This window comes from Aplidium turbinatum, chromosome 12 (genome assembly GCF_918807975.1).
Source record: "Aplidium turbinatum chromosome 12, kaAplTurb1.1, whole genome shotgun sequence".
NCBI lineage: Eukaryota > Metazoa > Chordata > Ascidiacea > Aplousobranchia > Polyclinidae > Aplidium > Aplidium turbinatum.
The window spans coordinates 1,397,960-1,415,768 of record NC_137483.1 but is presented as its reverse complement, the minus strand read 5'-3'; the positions used below and the strand labels follow the sequence as shown (position 1 = coordinate 1,415,768).

The 17,809-nt window shown below is 37.6% G+C and overlaps 3 protein-coding genes across 3 annotated transcripts; 2 read left to right on the top strand and 1 right to left on the bottom strand.

The window, feature by feature from the left end:
* Positions 1-1,936: 1,936 nt before the first annotated feature.
* On the bottom strand, positions 1,937-3,970 carry LOC145781445 (uncharacterized). The gene is made up of 3 exons (XM_082593225.1): positions 3,874-3,970; positions 3,119-3,194; positions 1,937-2,717 (listed from the first exon to the last, which is right to left on the bottom strand). The coding sequence occupies exons 1-3, from the start codon at positions 3,927-3,929 to the stop codon at positions 2,196-2,198; spliced, it is 654 nt and encodes a 217-aa protein (XP_082449351.1). The 5' UTR covers positions 3,930-3,970; the 3' UTR covers positions 1,937-2,195.
* Positions 3,971-6,985: 3,015 nt separating this feature from the next.
* On the top strand, positions 6,986-9,837 carry LOC145781356 (uncharacterized). Its single transcript, XM_082593140.1, has 3 exons — positions 6,986-7,067; positions 7,491-7,569; positions 8,559-9,837. Exons 1-3 carry the CDS (start codon positions 7,012-7,014, stop codon positions 9,303-9,305), a joined length of 882 nt encoding a protein of 293 aa, XP_082449266.1. The 5' UTR covers positions 6,986-7,011; the 3' UTR covers positions 9,306-9,837.
* Positions 9,838-12,832: 2,995 nt separating this feature from the next.
* LOC145780487 (uncharacterized) lies at positions 12,833-17,561 on the top strand. Its single transcript, XM_082592099.1, has 3 exons — positions 12,833-12,930; positions 13,549-13,711; positions 16,844-17,561. The coding sequence occupies exons 1-3, from the start codon at positions 12,866-12,868 to the stop codon at positions 17,363-17,365; spliced, it is 750 nt and encodes a 249-aa protein (XP_082448225.1). The 5' UTR covers positions 12,833-12,865; the 3' UTR covers positions 17,366-17,561.
* Positions 17,562-17,809: the final 248 nt, after the last annotated feature.

Genomic DNA, 17,809 nt, shown 5'->3' with positions numbered 1-17,809 from the left:
TATTGAACAATGGTGAATATGGTTTCATCTGGTAAGGTTACAATATTAGAGAAATATTGATTATTATGCATTTTGAAAAGTTATTTAAAAAAAAACTAATTCGCGGAATTTGGCTAATCTGGCAACCCCGCGACTGGAAGCAATTTTTAAATCGCTTCCAGCGATTAGTTAAAAGAAACGTAAATTGCGAAAACTTTGCTCTGCTTTTTTCCTTTCTTTCAAACTTGTTTCTTCTTATTGCAAAAACGAGAGCAACGGATGCAATACGAATCTTCGCTTCCGTTGGCTTCCAACTTTTTTAAAATTAAAACCGATTTCAAAATCATACGGGGGGCATGAGTTAAAAACCGTTCTAAATCGCATTTAGGTAAAGAAATTACGAAATCGTTTTACTGAAAAATATCAGCTTCTCTTTTTTCAATTTTGACAAGGGAAGCAATGCTTCCCTTGCTTCCATTGAGGATACGCCCCTGCTTTCAAGCATCCTTCAATAAACTTAGTTATATATTTGAAATTACATTATGATACATGTTGTCATTATGATGCATTATGATTATGATGCATGCATAATGTTACTAAATCATTGATATTGTGATCTTTTATTTCAGCAACTTGAGGGTCAAGGGGCTCGGCGTTTTACTACTCTTGAGCAGTGGCGGTGATTCGAACTAGATATTTGAGCAGGTGTCGAGCAGCATTATACTGATTGGTCATCCAGTCCTTGCTGACAATGCGCAACGTTTGGAGAATGATAAAATGGCCCACTTGATAATGTGATCTGCAGTTTGTTTCTCCTTGCCACACTAACAGATCACAAATGGAACGTTCCCTCGTTTGTGCATGCTGGAGCGGAATAGTCTGCCATTGCTTATAGAAAGTAAAGCCAACTCAGGCCTTCCGTTTAAAATTATCAGTGGGGAATATTACGGTGTGCCACAGTTTAAACTTAGATTACGAGAAGGTTTTTCAAACTCAAAGTTGCAATTTTTTGTTTGACTCTCTTAAAGGGGTATTAAAGGAAAAACCTGACTTGGCGATTTTCCACGTTCTTTGTGTTTAACATGCTACCATAAAACGATTTTCAATAAAATTTTGCCCCATTGCGGTCTGACCACCATTGTGGGCGTGCTTTTGTCAGAGCTTTCAAAACGAGATTGGCCTGAGCAACGAAGCGTGCGACTGTAAAGAACGTCATAAAGTCTACGTCATAAAGTCTAGCAATCAACCGATCACGCAATAATTGTTACTGCGGGCGATTTGACTGTAGGCTATGTATGTATTTACATCAAAACAGCACATTTTAACATCAAAACAGCAGACAGTTTGCTCAAAACATCAGATTGGTAACGTGGCTTTTGTTATTGCTGGACTTTATGACGTATTCTTGAGCTGTGTTTGCACGTTTTGGTCATTTTGAAAAAAATGAAAATAAATGAAACACTGGACTTTGGGCCTTGCTAGCGCCATTGAAAACAAATTTTTTTGGGTAATTGTTTTTGAAATGTATTCTTGAATGTTCAGTTTACTCATTTTAATGCTTAATTCCGGTTTGAAATTTTCCTTTAGTATGCCTTTAAGGTGTTGTCAGACTAATATAAACCTAAATGTGATATTTACTTGAAAAATAAAAAAACTGAATGCAAATTTGGGCTAATTAGAGTAATTCAGATAACTTCGATTTTATTTTAAAACTTCAAAATACTAAGAAAACTACGAAACCAAACAACTCTTCAGTCATATCTTTTGCTTCCACTAGCTACTGCTTATCATCCTATCTCTTTCAAGCCCAGTTGGGATCAGAGTTTTGCTGAAACCGCCAAGTGTCGCTCAAAGTGTACCAGCCCAGCATAACTTCACGTGGAGGATTTACAAAATTTTCTATCGGCATGCGACAGTTGAAATGACATGTCGATTACCGTGAAATTGTAAGCACAACAACAATAAAACATTTTATTTGGATCAGCAAGCACAAAAAATGACATAGAATCAGTTGCAAAATAAAAAGGGCACAAGCTTCAAAGTTACATAAAAACAGTTAATGACAATTTTCTAAATTAAAGCGCCCTCCGTCGGAAGCATCAATCAGAGGTTAATTTGTTTGGAAATGTTTATTGAGTTGAACTTTCCCACAGCTGCTGTCAGTGGTAGAAAGCGTTCACAGCTTTACCATGAGAGATATCTTAGAAAGGCAAGTTTTACATGGATTCTTCTATAAAAAGCCGAAAGTTTTCTTCTGTTATTTGTGTGTATATGTTTTCATGGTCTGCTTGTTGTTTATCATCAGCAGCAGGTTTTCCACTTTCAGCAACAGTAGTGGAATCATGAGAATGAACTTGTACAACAGCTTCATATACATTCGATCCGTCAAATGTGGTTTCCGCATATGCGTCCTCAGCAACAGGAACTTCTTTTTTCAAAAGATCAAATTCTGAGTATTCCAAATTGCTTGTGTTTGGAACACTGGTCTCTTGCACCGAGGTCGAGGCTTCGTCGGCAGACGTCCGTTGTAAAAGTCTTCTTCTTGTTGGAGTCATTTCTGTTGAGTCCATGGGTGGGGTCGGGTCTGAGAAGATGTCCTCATCTCGAAGGGGGTCAAATTGGGGAGATGGAGTGACCCTTCCACGAAACGATTGGTACAGGAAGAAGATAATCACAGAAATAGCGCCACCTACCACCACTCCAATGATAATATAACTGAAAACTGGAGTTCGTTTTTCCTGACAACAAAAATTTTTAATGTAAAAAAAGCAGTTTAGGAAATAATGTTGTGGGGGTGACAACACAGATTCAATTTTAGCTAAAAAGATAATAAAGATGTAAATTAAACGCTTTCAAAATACTATCTTTTGTAAGGTAATCATCTCTATAAATATTGTAAACCTGGTCTGTTCTCTTATCACAATTTTGTATTTCCAACAAATGTTAAGTACAACGTTCACTTACAAAACATCCACTCACGAGACATCCACTAAGACGCAGTATGTAACATGCGTTCACGTGCCAGTATGTGAAATGTGTACAACTGTACATGTGACAGTTCTTACAGTGACCGTTGACAAGCTTAAAAACTTAGGTTTCGAAAAAATATCTTTATTGCAAAATGACAACACCAACTCACCAGAGGTACAACAGTAACCAGGTCACTGCTGTGTGTACGTACATCAGCCGCGTGAGGGGAGCTACTTTCGTCTTGTCTGCAATGTTTTATAATTTATTTCTATCAAGTCTATAAGAATTCATGCACACAGAATAAATATTCGATCGTATGTTAATTCAACGTCTCACGACGGTAACGTAAAGTTTATGTTTGTTAGTATGTCATGCAATCAAAGTGCTTGTTATTTTAAGTGAATGAATTTTTCCCCCAAACATAACGCTCCCACATTATAATAAAATGCACTGGATGTTTAGATTTAGTAGATGACGCGTGTATTTTAAGGTAAAATCGTCAACAACACTCTCTAGAATCTAGATGGCTCTATGGAGCACCACTTGGCTTTGTTATCAAACAAACAAAACTTCAACGTTTAGCTAGATGATGCAACCCTAGAGGTACGCAGCTAAGTATCATTTAGCGGCACCAAGTTGGTGGGATATATTTTGACAATATCAACCAAATTACCGGAATAAAAAGTATGCCAGAAGTACTAGCAAAAACAAAACGCAGAGTAAAAAGGAAGGAGTTTATATGGGAGGCCCAGCTGATTAAATATGATTAATCTGTTGAAGAAAGTGGGTGGAATAGCCAACAAGAAAGACCATTTAACTTCACTCTTTCAACTTTGGTGATCTAAAGCCTTTTTAAGTATTTGAAATTGAAAAAGTACTTTAAGATCAAGTTATTGAATAATAATAAAAACTCTTGACTCTTACCCGATCGGAAATGAGAGTTGCAAACATTCTAAAAGCAAAAATAAAACCAGTTTCATGTTCAAATTAAAATGCAACTTGGAAAACAAAAGTTTATTAAAAATCTGTAAGAGAATGATTAACTGTAAGAGGAAGGTTCCAGAAGATTATAAAATCCAAATTCCTCCTGTAAGACGTCTTACTTCATGGAAACTAATTTAGAAGTTTATTGTGTGGCTTCGCGAACACTCAAATGAGGTTTAGTTTCAAAACTCCCGGGCTACTCTGTCTATTAGATAGAATGAAAAATAATTAAAGAAAAACAAAAACTATTCATAGATTTCTTCCCAATTTTGTCCCCTGTGTTTTATTGCTCACCTAGCCAGCAATAGATAGGCTACCATGTCTACATAGTTTCCACGTTGTCAGACATTAGAATCTTCTAGCTCCGATAAGATAGTCAAGCTACAACTCCAATAGCTACTCTGCTTCTTCAGTCTTCAACTGAAAGAATTCTTTCTATTTCCAATCTTGGAAACTACTCTAGTACGCAGTTGGAAACTTCCTCAGACAGAGTGAACTAAATTTGTGAAATCTCAGATTATTTCATTGTTCAAAGCACTGCGCCGTTTTGTGCTGATGAAAAAATTGTTGATTAGATTTGCAAATGCCTAAAAGCAAAAGAAAATATTTAACTTACAAAAATTTAGGCAAAGTGTTTCCGATGGTAGAATTAAAAATAACTTCAAGATTGTTAAAATTAAGTAATATAAATTTATATTAAATTTAAACAAAATTAAGATTGCACTTGTCGATACGATCTTTTTTGTAGACCAGTGTTATGTTTTACTGAGTAATAAAATACCGTAACCAAAGATTTTATCTTAAAAGTTTTGCATCCTTATAGAAGCTGTAGCAATATTCACCTCAGAAAATTAAGAGATTTCGGAATATAGCAAGAAGCAACTCGTTGGAAAATTTAATGTAGACTGGGATGATGCAAGGCAAACGAACAAAGGAACGACAAAAATGAACTGTTTTCAAAACATCAACCAAATTACTGGAATAAAAAGTATGCCAGAAGTAATAGCAAAACCAAACATCAGAGCAAAACGGAGGAAGTTCATATGGGAAGCCACAGCTAATCAAATATGAGTAATGTGTTGATTCTGTTGAAGAAACTTTAAATTACTGACGCAAGCTCAGTCACCGAGCGTGTGAAGTGTTGCGTGTAAAGTGTTGCGTGTAAAGTATTGTGTGTAAAGTGTTGTGTGTAAAGTGTTGTGTGTGAAGTGTTGTGTGTGAAGTGTTGTGTGTGAAGTGATGTGCGTGAAGTGTTGTATGTGAAGTGCTGTGTTCTTCTTCTTCTTTCGTTTGAGACTAGATCAAATCAAATTTCAGGGCAGGTGATGGAGAGCCAGGTGAGTGTAGCTTCGTCCAGCGTTGCTATACCATGCGTTCCATTTGGTGCCTTATAGATTGGATATTCGAGAACGACATGGTCAGCAGTTTGTTCCTCCGCGCCGCATTCGCAGGCCGGTGAGGGAGCCAAACCCCACTTGTGCATGTTGGAATGGAAGCGACCGACTCCGGTTCGGATTCTGTTGAGCTTGACCCAAGTCGGCCGAGGCAGGTCCATACCAGGGGGGCGCGCCACCGGGTGAGGTAAAAAAACGATGTAGTTTCGTGTCGGTGGCACACCACGCTGCATTCCAATTGTCTTCCATGAAGTGTGCTGCGCTGATGGCATGATCGCTGAATGGATGTAGTAATTCAACAGCAGCTGGCACAAAGGGGTGTCTTGACTTTAATTGCCGGGGAGATTCCTGAGGTGGGATGTTGACTTTTGCATGAAGCAAGTGGTTAGGATCCCCCGCCCGGCGAGCCAGATGTATAAGGGCTCCCTTTCGGCGAAGCTCAGCAGGTTGGATGCCTGCGAGGATTGGTAAATACTCTGTTGGAGTTGGGCGCAGGCATCCAGTCACAGTTCGCAATGCGTCGTTGATTGGGCTGTCGATGAGGCGGGTGTGGGCACTGCGGCACCAGTGCTGTGTGTGAAGTGATGTGTGTGAAGCGTTGTGTGTGATGTGTTGTGTGTGAAGTGATGTGTGTGAAGTGTTGTGTGTTTGTTTGTTGTTAAAGAGTTTTTGTCATCAGTTATTCAAACCACTAGGTGTCGCAGAACAAATGGCTGTTTTTGCTTTCCTCCACTGCACAGTAAAAGAATAAACCCTCGGACCAAGAAGCTCATACGAAGAAGTGAAGTATTATTGGTATTTATAGTAGAAGATTATATAGAAGAAAGTTTTTTTTTACCATAAATTCTTCACCACATTTAGGTTTATTTTAATGTGACGTTAGGTAGCGTACTGAAGAGAGTCAGAGGAAAACCTGCAACTTCGAACTAAAGCAACATTGTACACGCATTTTTTAAGTTTTGTACAACCAATCAACATTAACTAGTTTGCTATGCAGCTGGTAATTTAAAAACTTCTTTTGTTTTTTCTGTCTCCAACTGGATGTTTATAAACGATGGTAATACTACATTGATGAATGATAATAATTTAATCAGGCCTTGCTTTGAAAAATATTAGGCTACTTTTCGGTTTCAGTTATTGAAGCTTTCGTCTTGCTTGGAATTTCTGAAAATTAATCAGCAACTTTCAAGCCAGTTGCAGGCAAATTCATGGTGATCAGCATCCATCGCCCGACGCTCTGCAAATTGCACAAGCAAAGCGGAGTGCCTCGACACCAGTTGGTCCTGGCTGTGTTGGATGCCAGTCGCTTCATTTATATCCAGCAGAACTTAGTGGAAATTTTACGAAAGCAGACTCTTGTGGATAACAACCCAGTAGCAAATTATTTATTTTTTGAGTTGATTCAACGTTTTCAAACGTTAGATCAATATAAAAGACGACTGATTGGCTGTTTGGTAGTAGATTTGTTCTTAACAAATAGCTGGTTAGCATCGAATTCACCAATACTGTAGAATAAGAAGTTGGTAAACTTTTCAAAGACAAATCTTGTATGAAGTGCATGAGTTATTTTGTAAGCTTGCGCCTGTGAATTGGTGAATGTAAACGCACAAATTATAAGTGAATCGCGCTATTTTCTAATATCTTTGAAAGGTTTTTGTTTAAGTTTTTGTTGATTTTGTTAACCATGACGGAACACTCAGTTTTACTTTTGGGATGCATTCTTCTTGTCTTCACTTGCAGGTATGTTTAACATTAGATGCTTTAAAGCTTGCGTTGCTTTCAAAACTTTGTTCACTTTTTGCAAACTTTTAGTAGTTTTAATTTAGTGGTTGGCTGAGCTTGTTGCATAAAATAAACTATGACGTAAAGCAGCATTTCTTAAATTAAATGCAACAGAATGTCTGGTTGCTTGCAAAGAATTTTGTAATCGTAAACTTATTAGTATTTATAGTGACGTTTTTTCAAATCTACTGTTGGTTCATTTAGAATGCTATTTCACTTCAACAACTTTTAAATTTAATTTTGGCAATGGTTGAATGACTTTTTAGTTAAGACTGACTAAAAGATTCTAACTAGACTAACCCCTCCCCCTGTGTACGCACCTGCTCTTAACATTGATAAGTTGCCATCAGGATCACGTGGTTATTCGAATCTATCTTCTAGGACTTTATCGGAGTTGGATTGGGGCAATGCGTCTGGAGATTACTGGATTCCAACAGCTTCAAGCAACCCCTTTGAAGAGGTATGTACTACGAAAGTGCAACTGCTTCTGGTGGTTTCTAAACTGTTTGATGTACAATGGAAAGCTTTATATTGGGTTAATATCGACACAATACGAAGGGCACCATGGGTGAGAAGAAACAATCGCATTAAAAGTTAATGAAAGCGTGACGAGAGAAAAAACAGAAGTTGGAATATTGCTTTCCTACATCTTGGAATGTTTGAAGTGATTACGTTATATCGCATGGCCGACATTGCAGCTCTATAATATGGCAAGAGTTCGATCAATGGGGCCACTTGTTGCAACGTAATTAATTGAATCTTTATCCTAGGACTGGGAAAGCTTCTTGCAGAGCTTAGTCCTGGCAGTTTCACATACTTGTAGAGGCTTTGAATCACTGACGCAGGCCCGCACCGAGATTGAAAGAGTGGAGTTCCGATTGTTGAAGTCTTGTTGCCAGGGAATTATTCCATCCATTAGATGCCCTTGAATGGAGAGCAGTCCTTAGCGTGCGTTGCTCAAGCGCAAACCCCGAGAGTTGAACCAGCGCCGCTTGATCTTGAAGTTTCTTCAATATTATTGATCACAAACATTTCCACCGTGTTGGTGATGACGTAGTTGATAATACGCCTCTGGAGATGACTTCTCAACAAAGATTAGCGGTTGGTGAAAAGTAAATTGTTTGAAATATCCTTGGAAGAGGAATAATTTTGCAATACAACAAGCAGATAATTTATAATAAGCAACCAATTAGTGGAATCGAATAGCCTTGATTAGCGAATAATACAAAAACTAACAACACAATAAATTCAAATGTATCTGTCCTCAGTCGCTTCCACCTTAACAAACTGAAATGAACTGAAGAAAAATAATCAAATACATCAGAAAAAAACAAAATATGCTATTGCTTGTAATTTTTTGTTATCGTAGCTTTCGTTCAGTTCTAGTATTGGCTCTTGGAATGTTGCATTTCAATGATTGCATTCCAATGGTTACCTTTTGTGTTTCAGATGAAGATCCGGGATGTAATTATTTTATGTTCATGCTTAGTCCTCATAGTCGTTCCTCTTATTTTATATCTTTGCTGCATAAATTGTGAGTGTAATCCAGTAAACGTGGAAGATCAGCTGATTCGGGAAAATGAAGACAGTGACATTGAAGACAACGATGATCCGACTGCGTTTGAACACTTTGAAGAGGATCGAACTCATGATGATGAACAACTTATCAGGACAAAGGGTCTTGATCCTCCTGAACGCCCAGATCAAAGCTCGACTGGAGCTTGCTCAAGTCAAACAAGCAAAAATGAAGAGGCTGTTGTTGTTGGTGAAACAGCCTTTGATGGATCTTCTCCTAAAGCCACGCCGACATCTGCTGTTGATGAAGTTAATCAAGTTTTTTCTAAAGAAATTGATGCTGATGAAAAAGTTACTAAAGAAATTGATGTTGGTGAGAAAGTTTCTGAAACAATTGCTTCCGAAGAAAACGTTGCTGCCCACGAAAAAGTTGCTTCCGACGAAAACGTTGCTGCCCACGAAAACGTTGCTGCCCACGAAAACGTTGCTGCCCACGAAAACGTTGCTGCCCACGAAAACGTTGCTGCCCACGAAAACGTTGCTTCCGACGAAAACGTTGCTTCCGACGAAAACGTTGCTTCCGACGAAAACGTTGCTTCCGACGAAAACGTGGCTTCCGACGAAAAAGTTGCTGCCGACGAAAAAGTTGCTTCCGACGAAAACGATGATGGAAAACAATAAAAAAGAAGTCTTCCACAGGAAAAACTGTTTAAATTTCCCTTGTTGCATTAAATTTGCGTGAACTGCTTGTGTCTATTGACCTACATTATTCTTTCTAATAATATACGATGTAGTTGAAACTCCAGCGATTAGTTTGTTAAGGGACACATTTCTTATATTTCGATGTCTTGAGTTTTGTACTTCCTAAAAAAATAAGTTGGAGTTCATCTTCCGCATAAAGATGCTTGAAGTTTCTCAATTTATTGTAATTGGGATCAAATGATTGACAACAGATCTCGGAGCATTAACAATGAACAGACTTTAAACGTACACTTAACTTTAATTTCAATAAAGCCTTACCTTTCGGCGATTTGTGTATGCAGATCAGCATGAAAATATTTGTTTGTAACATTTTATATGTTGCCAGCAAATTATTCCTTTTTTTGTATCGACATTTGACATTTGCACAAGTCTAATCAGTGTATGAATGGGCTGATTTGTAATTTCTTGGTTAAGTTGGTTACTATTTTTCAATACATATGGCAACAAAACGTTTCTTTGTCTTCCCAATCTTACCAACTAAAGTTTTCATCTACGAATAACAAAAGACATTGAGGCCCAATTGTCTTAAGCGATGCGTCATAGCTGCTTGTTGGCTAAGGTATAATTTGTTATGAGTTCGCGCCTCGCTTAAACTTTGCTTGCGTCTTTACTTGCGGGAAAGGCGCCTTCTCAAAGAAAAAGCAACACATAAGTTTTCTTCAGTTTAGGACAAGGTTACATGCCATCCGGATAGTTGCGACTTTATGTTCAATAATTTGTTGGTATGAAAATCTATTTTTAATCCCAGTTCCAATATACAAACAAAGCATAAAGACAATTTGGTGATGTTAAGTCCACTAGAACGGGATAAGAAAACATCGTTCAATAAGCTCTCCGAACGTACTATAGTTCTTCGACAGCCTTGTGGAACGTTCTAGATGTTTCACGTCGTAAGAAAACGCATTTCATTATAAGTTTGGTAATGAGGTAGAGCAACCAGTTTCAGGAACTTTTATAACAATAACTTTTGTATATTCCTAGGAAGCCGGATATTTGAACGCTGGACGATCGTGTTCTCAATAATCGCGTTTCAGTCATATGTAGATTGTTAATCCGATACTCCCTGATGTCTGTTGACGAGAACGGAACCAGAAATGCAGATGATGCTGATCATCTAAATGCTGTTAATGTGACCTCCAAAACCAAAGAAGAACAGGAGGAAATCCTCCGAGAACATCTAGATGCTGATAATTTGACCTCCCAAAACAAAGAAGAACAGGAGAAAAAACACCCGGGAAGATCCGGATGTTGCTAAATTTCATGTAGATCTTCAAGCAAAAATTTCTGTCGTATAAATCTTGAAAAGCAAAGCAACTAAATATAATTCGAAATTGTTAGACGAAGAAAAAAAGTTTAACAACCGAAATCAGGAAAGATCATGTGCATGTTACCTCATCTCAAATCAATATTTTCTGAAAACATTGATGTCAGCTTAAATTGAGGAATTTCTTTTGAAGTAAGACGTTTATCACAACAGCAATTATAATGCCACAGATTTCATCTGAGCGATTTGCCGAAATCCATTGCGAGAACTTTTTGTTACCTTAATTTTAATGTTTGAATTGCTTGCGTTTTCATTTAAATAAAATTGATTTTAAAGAAGTGAATTTTATCAGCAGAGAACAAAAAATTTCCAAAATTATTTTCCTCATCTTCTATTACATCAGTGTTGCCAGTCACTTATTTTGGTAAGAGCATGACCTCAGAAGGAGCATGGCAATGATTTAGATAGAAAGTAAATTAAGTACATGTTATAAACGTTCCGCTGTAGACAGCGTGTTCTAAAGGATTAGGGTTAGAGAATACATTTGGATGACGTGAGTTCGCTTCGCACCCCTGTCATAACTCTTTTTTCTTCTGCAATTACCAAATAACGTTCAAAGCACTGACCAACTCTTTGGCTGAGTACCAGAAGGGTCACAATTTGAAGGTAGCCACTTAAACCATGTTCTGGTTGGTTCATGCCTTACAAGCTCTTACAAAAGTTCTTGCTTTAAACTGGCTACCGAGTGAATTCATGATAGGCCTGTGAGAGTTTGAATAAACTGGAAAGGAAAGCAAACTATCGAGAAATGTTGTCAAATCTTATCCAGGCTTACGCCAAATGGTTTTAGGTTTAGAATAAGCAGACGGAAAGAGAAGGAAGCTCTAAACGTTTGCTTTTATCCAGCAAAGTGTAAACTAATGATCATTATATTCATACGTTTATTGAATAATTGTAAACTTCGAAAGCAGAAAGCACAAACCGTATTCTGGATCTGGAAGAACAACAGAGAATTATGTTTCAACAGCACGAAAAAATCCTTTCTTCCCTGGATGAGCAAGACTCCCTACTGGCAAGGAGGAGACAATTGGAATCTCCGAGGCAGTGTCTTCAGCTGGAAGCTACAGAAACCATTATTGGCGTGACATGCAGATTGGCGTGACGTCATTCAAAATGGTTCGTGAACAGTACATACGCAAACAATCTATAGGCGCCAAAGAACAATGTACAATATTGTACATCAGCGCGGCCGCAAAGAGCTGCAGCACAAAATTATATCATCACCCCGAATCTATTCAGCAACGCTGAGTGTCAAGCATCAACTAGATTCACAGCATTTTTTACTTGAGGTCTTTGGTATGACCCGACAGGTGTCGAGTCCACGTCCATCGACTCAGAAGCAAGCACTCAAATTATGACGTCACGAAGCAAGTGAAATTTTAAGCCAAATTTCATCGTATTGTGATTTCTCTGAACGTCACAAATCTGTGACGTTTAACATGAGGTCACGTGCTTTGTACGTTTCTTTTTGTTTATTATGCTTCTGGATGAAATGTTGGAACACTGTGGTGGGTTTTGTCAAAATAATCAACTCATTTACAACAAGCACAGACGTTAAATCAATGTAAAAAGATGGACTACCAACTGAGATTGGTGTAGAAGCGACGCGAAAAGTTTAATTAGTAATTTATAAATTGAAATGTTCGAGAGAAGTTTGAAACAAGATTTCTCCAATCACCAGAAGCAGGAGACAAGTGGCTGAACAGATTTATAATTTTTCAGACTTGATGTTGATGATGTGGTAAAGAATAGGAATCGTTCAGTCCCGGCTGACATTCAGTGAAAGAGGGGCAAAAAAAGTTGTTTTGTAATTGTAAGGAAAATTTTTGTGGTCAATCAACGTAAACGTGTATGTCATTGCGTACTCTATGGTGTACCTTTGTTGGCGGTATTGGAACGAAAAGGCGTTTGCTTTATAATGAAACAAAATACCCTTTGACCAAGCTCATCAAATTTGAATTATTATCACATTAACATTGTTAATTCTACGTCACAACCAAGCATCGAAAGCTTTCCTGTTTTTGTGTAGCTGGAACTAAAGACTGATTTCTAGATAAAGTTTAAAATAATTTACAAGCTTAGTGTCAGTTGGTAGTAAACAACTCTAGTTACATTTCTTACAGATTTTTGTTTTTGAAAGTTTGAGTTTTAAAAAATGATTAAGTTTATTTTTATTTTGGGATTCCTCCTCGGAGTTTTGCTGCATTCCTTAATCTGCAGGTAAGCTTTCCATAGTTTTAAATCCATTAGATAATTTTAAAAATTAGAAAAGCTACTCAATACTGAACAACTTGCATTGGAGTAATCATGTCTTTAAAGTTAGAAATGTCAACAACAATAAACAAAAAGTGAATAAAAACATATCCGCAACCTCATGTGCATGTAGGTCCACACGAAGTGAAAATTTCATGACTTTATCTTTATTTTTCCAAAGAAAATGTTTACAAATACATTGTTGCGTGTGGACAATGGTCAATGTTTTGATCTAAATGATCTCCTCAGTGCAGTGAACTTAGAGTAGAAAGTTGATTGACTGTTTCAAAGTTTCGGATGAGATAACAATAGAAAACCTCGCAGAGCTTATGACGTAACAAGAGTGTTGCATAGTCGGTGATGCGGTGCATGTCTAAAGATTTTGTGTAGCAACAAAACCAAACATTTCCATTTATTTCTTCATAATCGTTGATGGTTAAGCATCTGTGACTAGTCTTGGCGGGTTTACTTTGTTGGCAGTTGGTGATTTGTAAAAATGATGAAGAATGAACGAAATTAGGATAAATTAAATAACTAAAGAACAGAGTTGTTTAGTCGAATCAGAAACGTTTATTTTTGAAACAGCTCTGACGATCGTTCGCGTGACAATGCATCGGCATCGATGCAGTTTGTTTGGGATGAACACATCGTGTACGACAAGCATCGTCATCATGATCGTTGGCATATTGGTCACAATGAGAATAAAACTGTCAAACGCGAAACAGAGATACCGGTAGGGGAGGATGAGGTAAGTTGAGCCACTTTTTACTTAGACGCTTCTACTAAGAAAACCGCTTGGTTTACAATAAAAGTTAAAGTGGCAGCATAATGGTTGATGCTTTGGCCTTAATTTAACAAAAAAAAATTTCATAACTCATAAGAATATTGAAAAAAAGCATGTTTTAAATACTAGGTCATTTTGGCTCAACTTACCTACCCCACGTGGTAAGTTGAGCCGGGGTGTGAGGTAAGTTGAGCCACTCGTTTAAGTTTAATTACAAAAGCTGTAGCGATGGTTGCCTACATATAAAATGCTATGCAATACATGTGTTCACGAAATTATTTCCCAGTTATTTGTCCCGAATTGTAACATGGACTGTGACGCAATGATGACGTCATCATTGCGATGCACTGTCATGCTTGAGCGACAATCTCTCATTATTTTTTTTCTATTCACTAACTCGTGTTTTCGCTGCTTGGTGAAAACATGGTTCGGCCTTTTACGATGTGCAAATCTATCGGGCGGACGTATTAATTAGAGTGTGCAGTGACTATTCCACTTCACAATTGACCCCGTCTCTTGTTGACCATATATAATCTTCACTCAACACATGTGGAACTTGAGTCGAAAGTTAGAAAGAAGACAGGTTGGGTAGCAGTTAATAACTGCTACCAGAAAGAAAGAACAACATGTGAAAGGATACATTTATTTTGTTGTGACTGTTCGACAGTGAAATTGCGCACTTCCCAACCGTCAAATCTGCCAATTTTTTGTTAATTAAACGTCAACAGACGTTGAATCAATGTAGTACTGGCATATCGTGTTAACTGAGCTGCAGAACAGAAAATAAAACGATGAACTAATACAGCACAATCCTGATTAAATAAACCTCCAAATGTGAATTTTATAAATCAATTTCCGTTGTTTGTCAGATCTAAACTTATTCAATATGCCACTGATCAAGAGAGCATAAAAATCGGAATTTCTGCTGAAGGCAGAAAGTTTCTCCAAGCGGTCGTGTGAGGACGCTTTTTAACGACATCCTCTTTAAGAAAAGCACACTCATCGTCTGCTTCAAAGACAAAGGACAGCTTTTCCTCGGACTTTCCAGGCAGTTTTCTTGAAAACTTGGCCTCAATTTCTCCATCTTCATTGAAGCATTCGATTTTACCAATGTAATACACAGGTCGGGTTTTCCTTTGCATGTTGATAGTAGGCTGCAGGTTACATTACAAATAAATTTAAACTTCAATAGACCAATGGACAAATTATTTTTCCAGAGATTTAGACTATTAAAGAGTAAAATACAGTTTGTTAGCTATTTAATGACTACATATATCATCACTTAACACTGGCAGCTGAAGTGAGGTAAGTTGAGCCGGTGGCCGGTGGCTCAACTTACCTGTACATCACTGGCTCAACTTACCTTTAGGCCGCCATTAAAAGTTAAACGGAAATTTCTCCAGTCATATATGAGCTAGCAACCTCACTTTAATAGTTTCTGAATAAGCTAACATTAGTGATTACTGTTATACATATCAATACTGGTGAATGCCACAGACATTTTGTGCAAAACAAAAAATCTTTTTTTTCAAAAAGTTCAAAAAACTTCCCAAAAGCACTAAAAACAGTTTTTCTGTCTTTCTACAGGACAAAGACCTATAATCTTTACAGAACAGTTCCATATAAGATAAACGGTCAGGTAGGTGGCAGTATAGCAAGTTGATGCGATTTATATTTTTTGAGTTACGGGGAGTGGCTCAACTTACCTCACCTTCCCCTACGTCATATAGAGATTTCTTTTTTCATTCTTGCAGAAGTTGATTCAATTTATTGGAACAAACCTCATACTGCACGTGTTGGCGATGAAATGTAGAATTATATGTTTTTTCTACACATCAAGTGTTTTCACAAAATTCTAGGATATTTACTGCACAAATGTAAATGCAAAGGACTTGTTTTAACCTGATGCTGCGAGTTCACTGTCGTAGTAGCGGTTTGTACCAGCTTTCGGAACACAGCTCCCTAGTCATGTTATGACTATGGTTCGCATCTACATTTGCGATGTAAACAACGATCATGCTGCTGAAATCGAAACTCAATCCCTTGCATTGTCTGATGTTGTTTTCCATTCGAACAAAACTTATTCAATATGCCAACCTTGGCCGCGTTCCTAGCCTCATCTCTGGCCCCGCTCCTAGCCTCATCTCTGGCCACATCTATTTCAACTGGTGGCGAGTCATGTGGTCAAGCGTTAGTTTTGTCAATTGGGTTTTTAAAAGCATACTAAAGGAAAATTTCAAACCGGAATTAAGCATTAAAATGAGTAAACTGAACATTCAAGAATACATTTCAAAAACAATTACCCAAAAAAATTTGTTTTCAATGGCGCTGGCAAGGCCCAAAGTCCAGTGTTTCATTTATTTTCATTTTTTTCAAAATGACCAAAACGTGCAAACACAGCTCAAGAATACGTCATAAAGTCCAGCAATAACAAAAGCCACGTTACCAATCTGATGTTTTGAGCAAACTGTCTGCTGTTTTGATGTTAAAATGTGCTGTTTTGATGTAAATACATACATAGCCTACAGTCAAATCGCCCGCAGTAACAATTATTGCGTGATCGGTTGATTGCTAGACTTTATGACGTAGACTTTATGACGTTCTTTACAGTCGCACGCTTCGTTGCTCAGGCCAATCTCGTTTTGAAAGCTCTGACAAAAGCACGCGCACAATGGTGGTCAGACCGCAATGGGGCAAAATTTTATTGAAAATCGTTTTATGGTAGCATGTTAAACACAAAGAACGTGGAAAATCGCCAAGTCAGGTTTTTCCTTTAATACCCCTTTAAGAATGACTTGGAGGATAAAAGTCTCTTGATCTTTGGTTTCTCCCACACACCAGGTTGAAGGGTTTGTCCTCACAAACACTAAAAGATGTTTCATGCCATGAGGAACTCATTTTGTTTTAATGCTATTTAATGAATTAAATGAGAAAGCTTTGATAGAGCGTTTTCTTTGTTGAACTATAGAGAAATAAAACAGAGTAACCTTAGCGGGTTTTAACCCGCTAAGGTTACTCTGTTTTATTTCTCGAATTAAATTAGGTAAGAAGCAAGTTTCATGAGCTTACATAATTCTAACCTTGTTATATTATCAGGAGGCGGTGGGTCGGAAAACTGTCATACGGATCATCGTGTCTTTTTGCTCAATAGTCTCGGTTGGTGTCGTTTGTGTTTGTCTGTGGATCCGATGCAAAGGATTGCCTGCTGCCTTTGTGAGATTTCGGAACAGACGAACACAGCAAGAAGAAATACCCCAAAACGATGCAGATGCTGATGATGCGATCTCCCAAAGTAAAGAAGAACAAGAGGAAGAAATCCCCCGAGATAATCCAGATGCTGGTGATATGATTTCCCAAAGCAAAGAAGAACAAGAGGAAGAAATCCCCCGAGATAATCCAGATACTGGTGAGGCGATTTCCCAACGCAAAGAAGAACAAGAGGAAGAAATCTTTGAGAAAAATCACCATGCTACTGGATCTCGTGTAGCTTTTCAAGCAGAAGTTTCTGTTGTTTACAGGAGTTCGAAAAAAGAAGAAACAATCGAAAGTGATGACAATCAGTTAGAACAGAAAACAATCGAAACCAAGAAAGTCCACCTCGAGGGTTATCAGCAATAACTTGTCTTGAATCAATACTTTCTGAAGACATCGATGTCAGGTTAATTGAGAAACTGTTGACACAAGGTGTTTATCACAACAGAAATTATAATGCAACAAATTCCATCCAGCCATTCATCGAAGTCCATTGCAAGAACTTTTTGTTTTCTTAATTTTCATGTTTGAACTGCTTGTGTTTTTGTTTAAATAAAATCGATTTAAAAGAAGTGAATTTTATCAGCAGAAAACCAAGAAACAGCCAAAACTATTTCCTCGATTTTCTTACCTGCATCTTCTATTACATCAGTGTTACCAGTCACTTATTTTAACAAGGCATGACCTCAGAAGAAGCATGGAAACGATATTTCCACGTTTGTCGTTTTTCTCAGTTACCATGCCACCTTGCATTATTTAAAAGTACATTCTCTTGTAATTAAGATCAGTGTGTTCCAAGCCGAAATAATT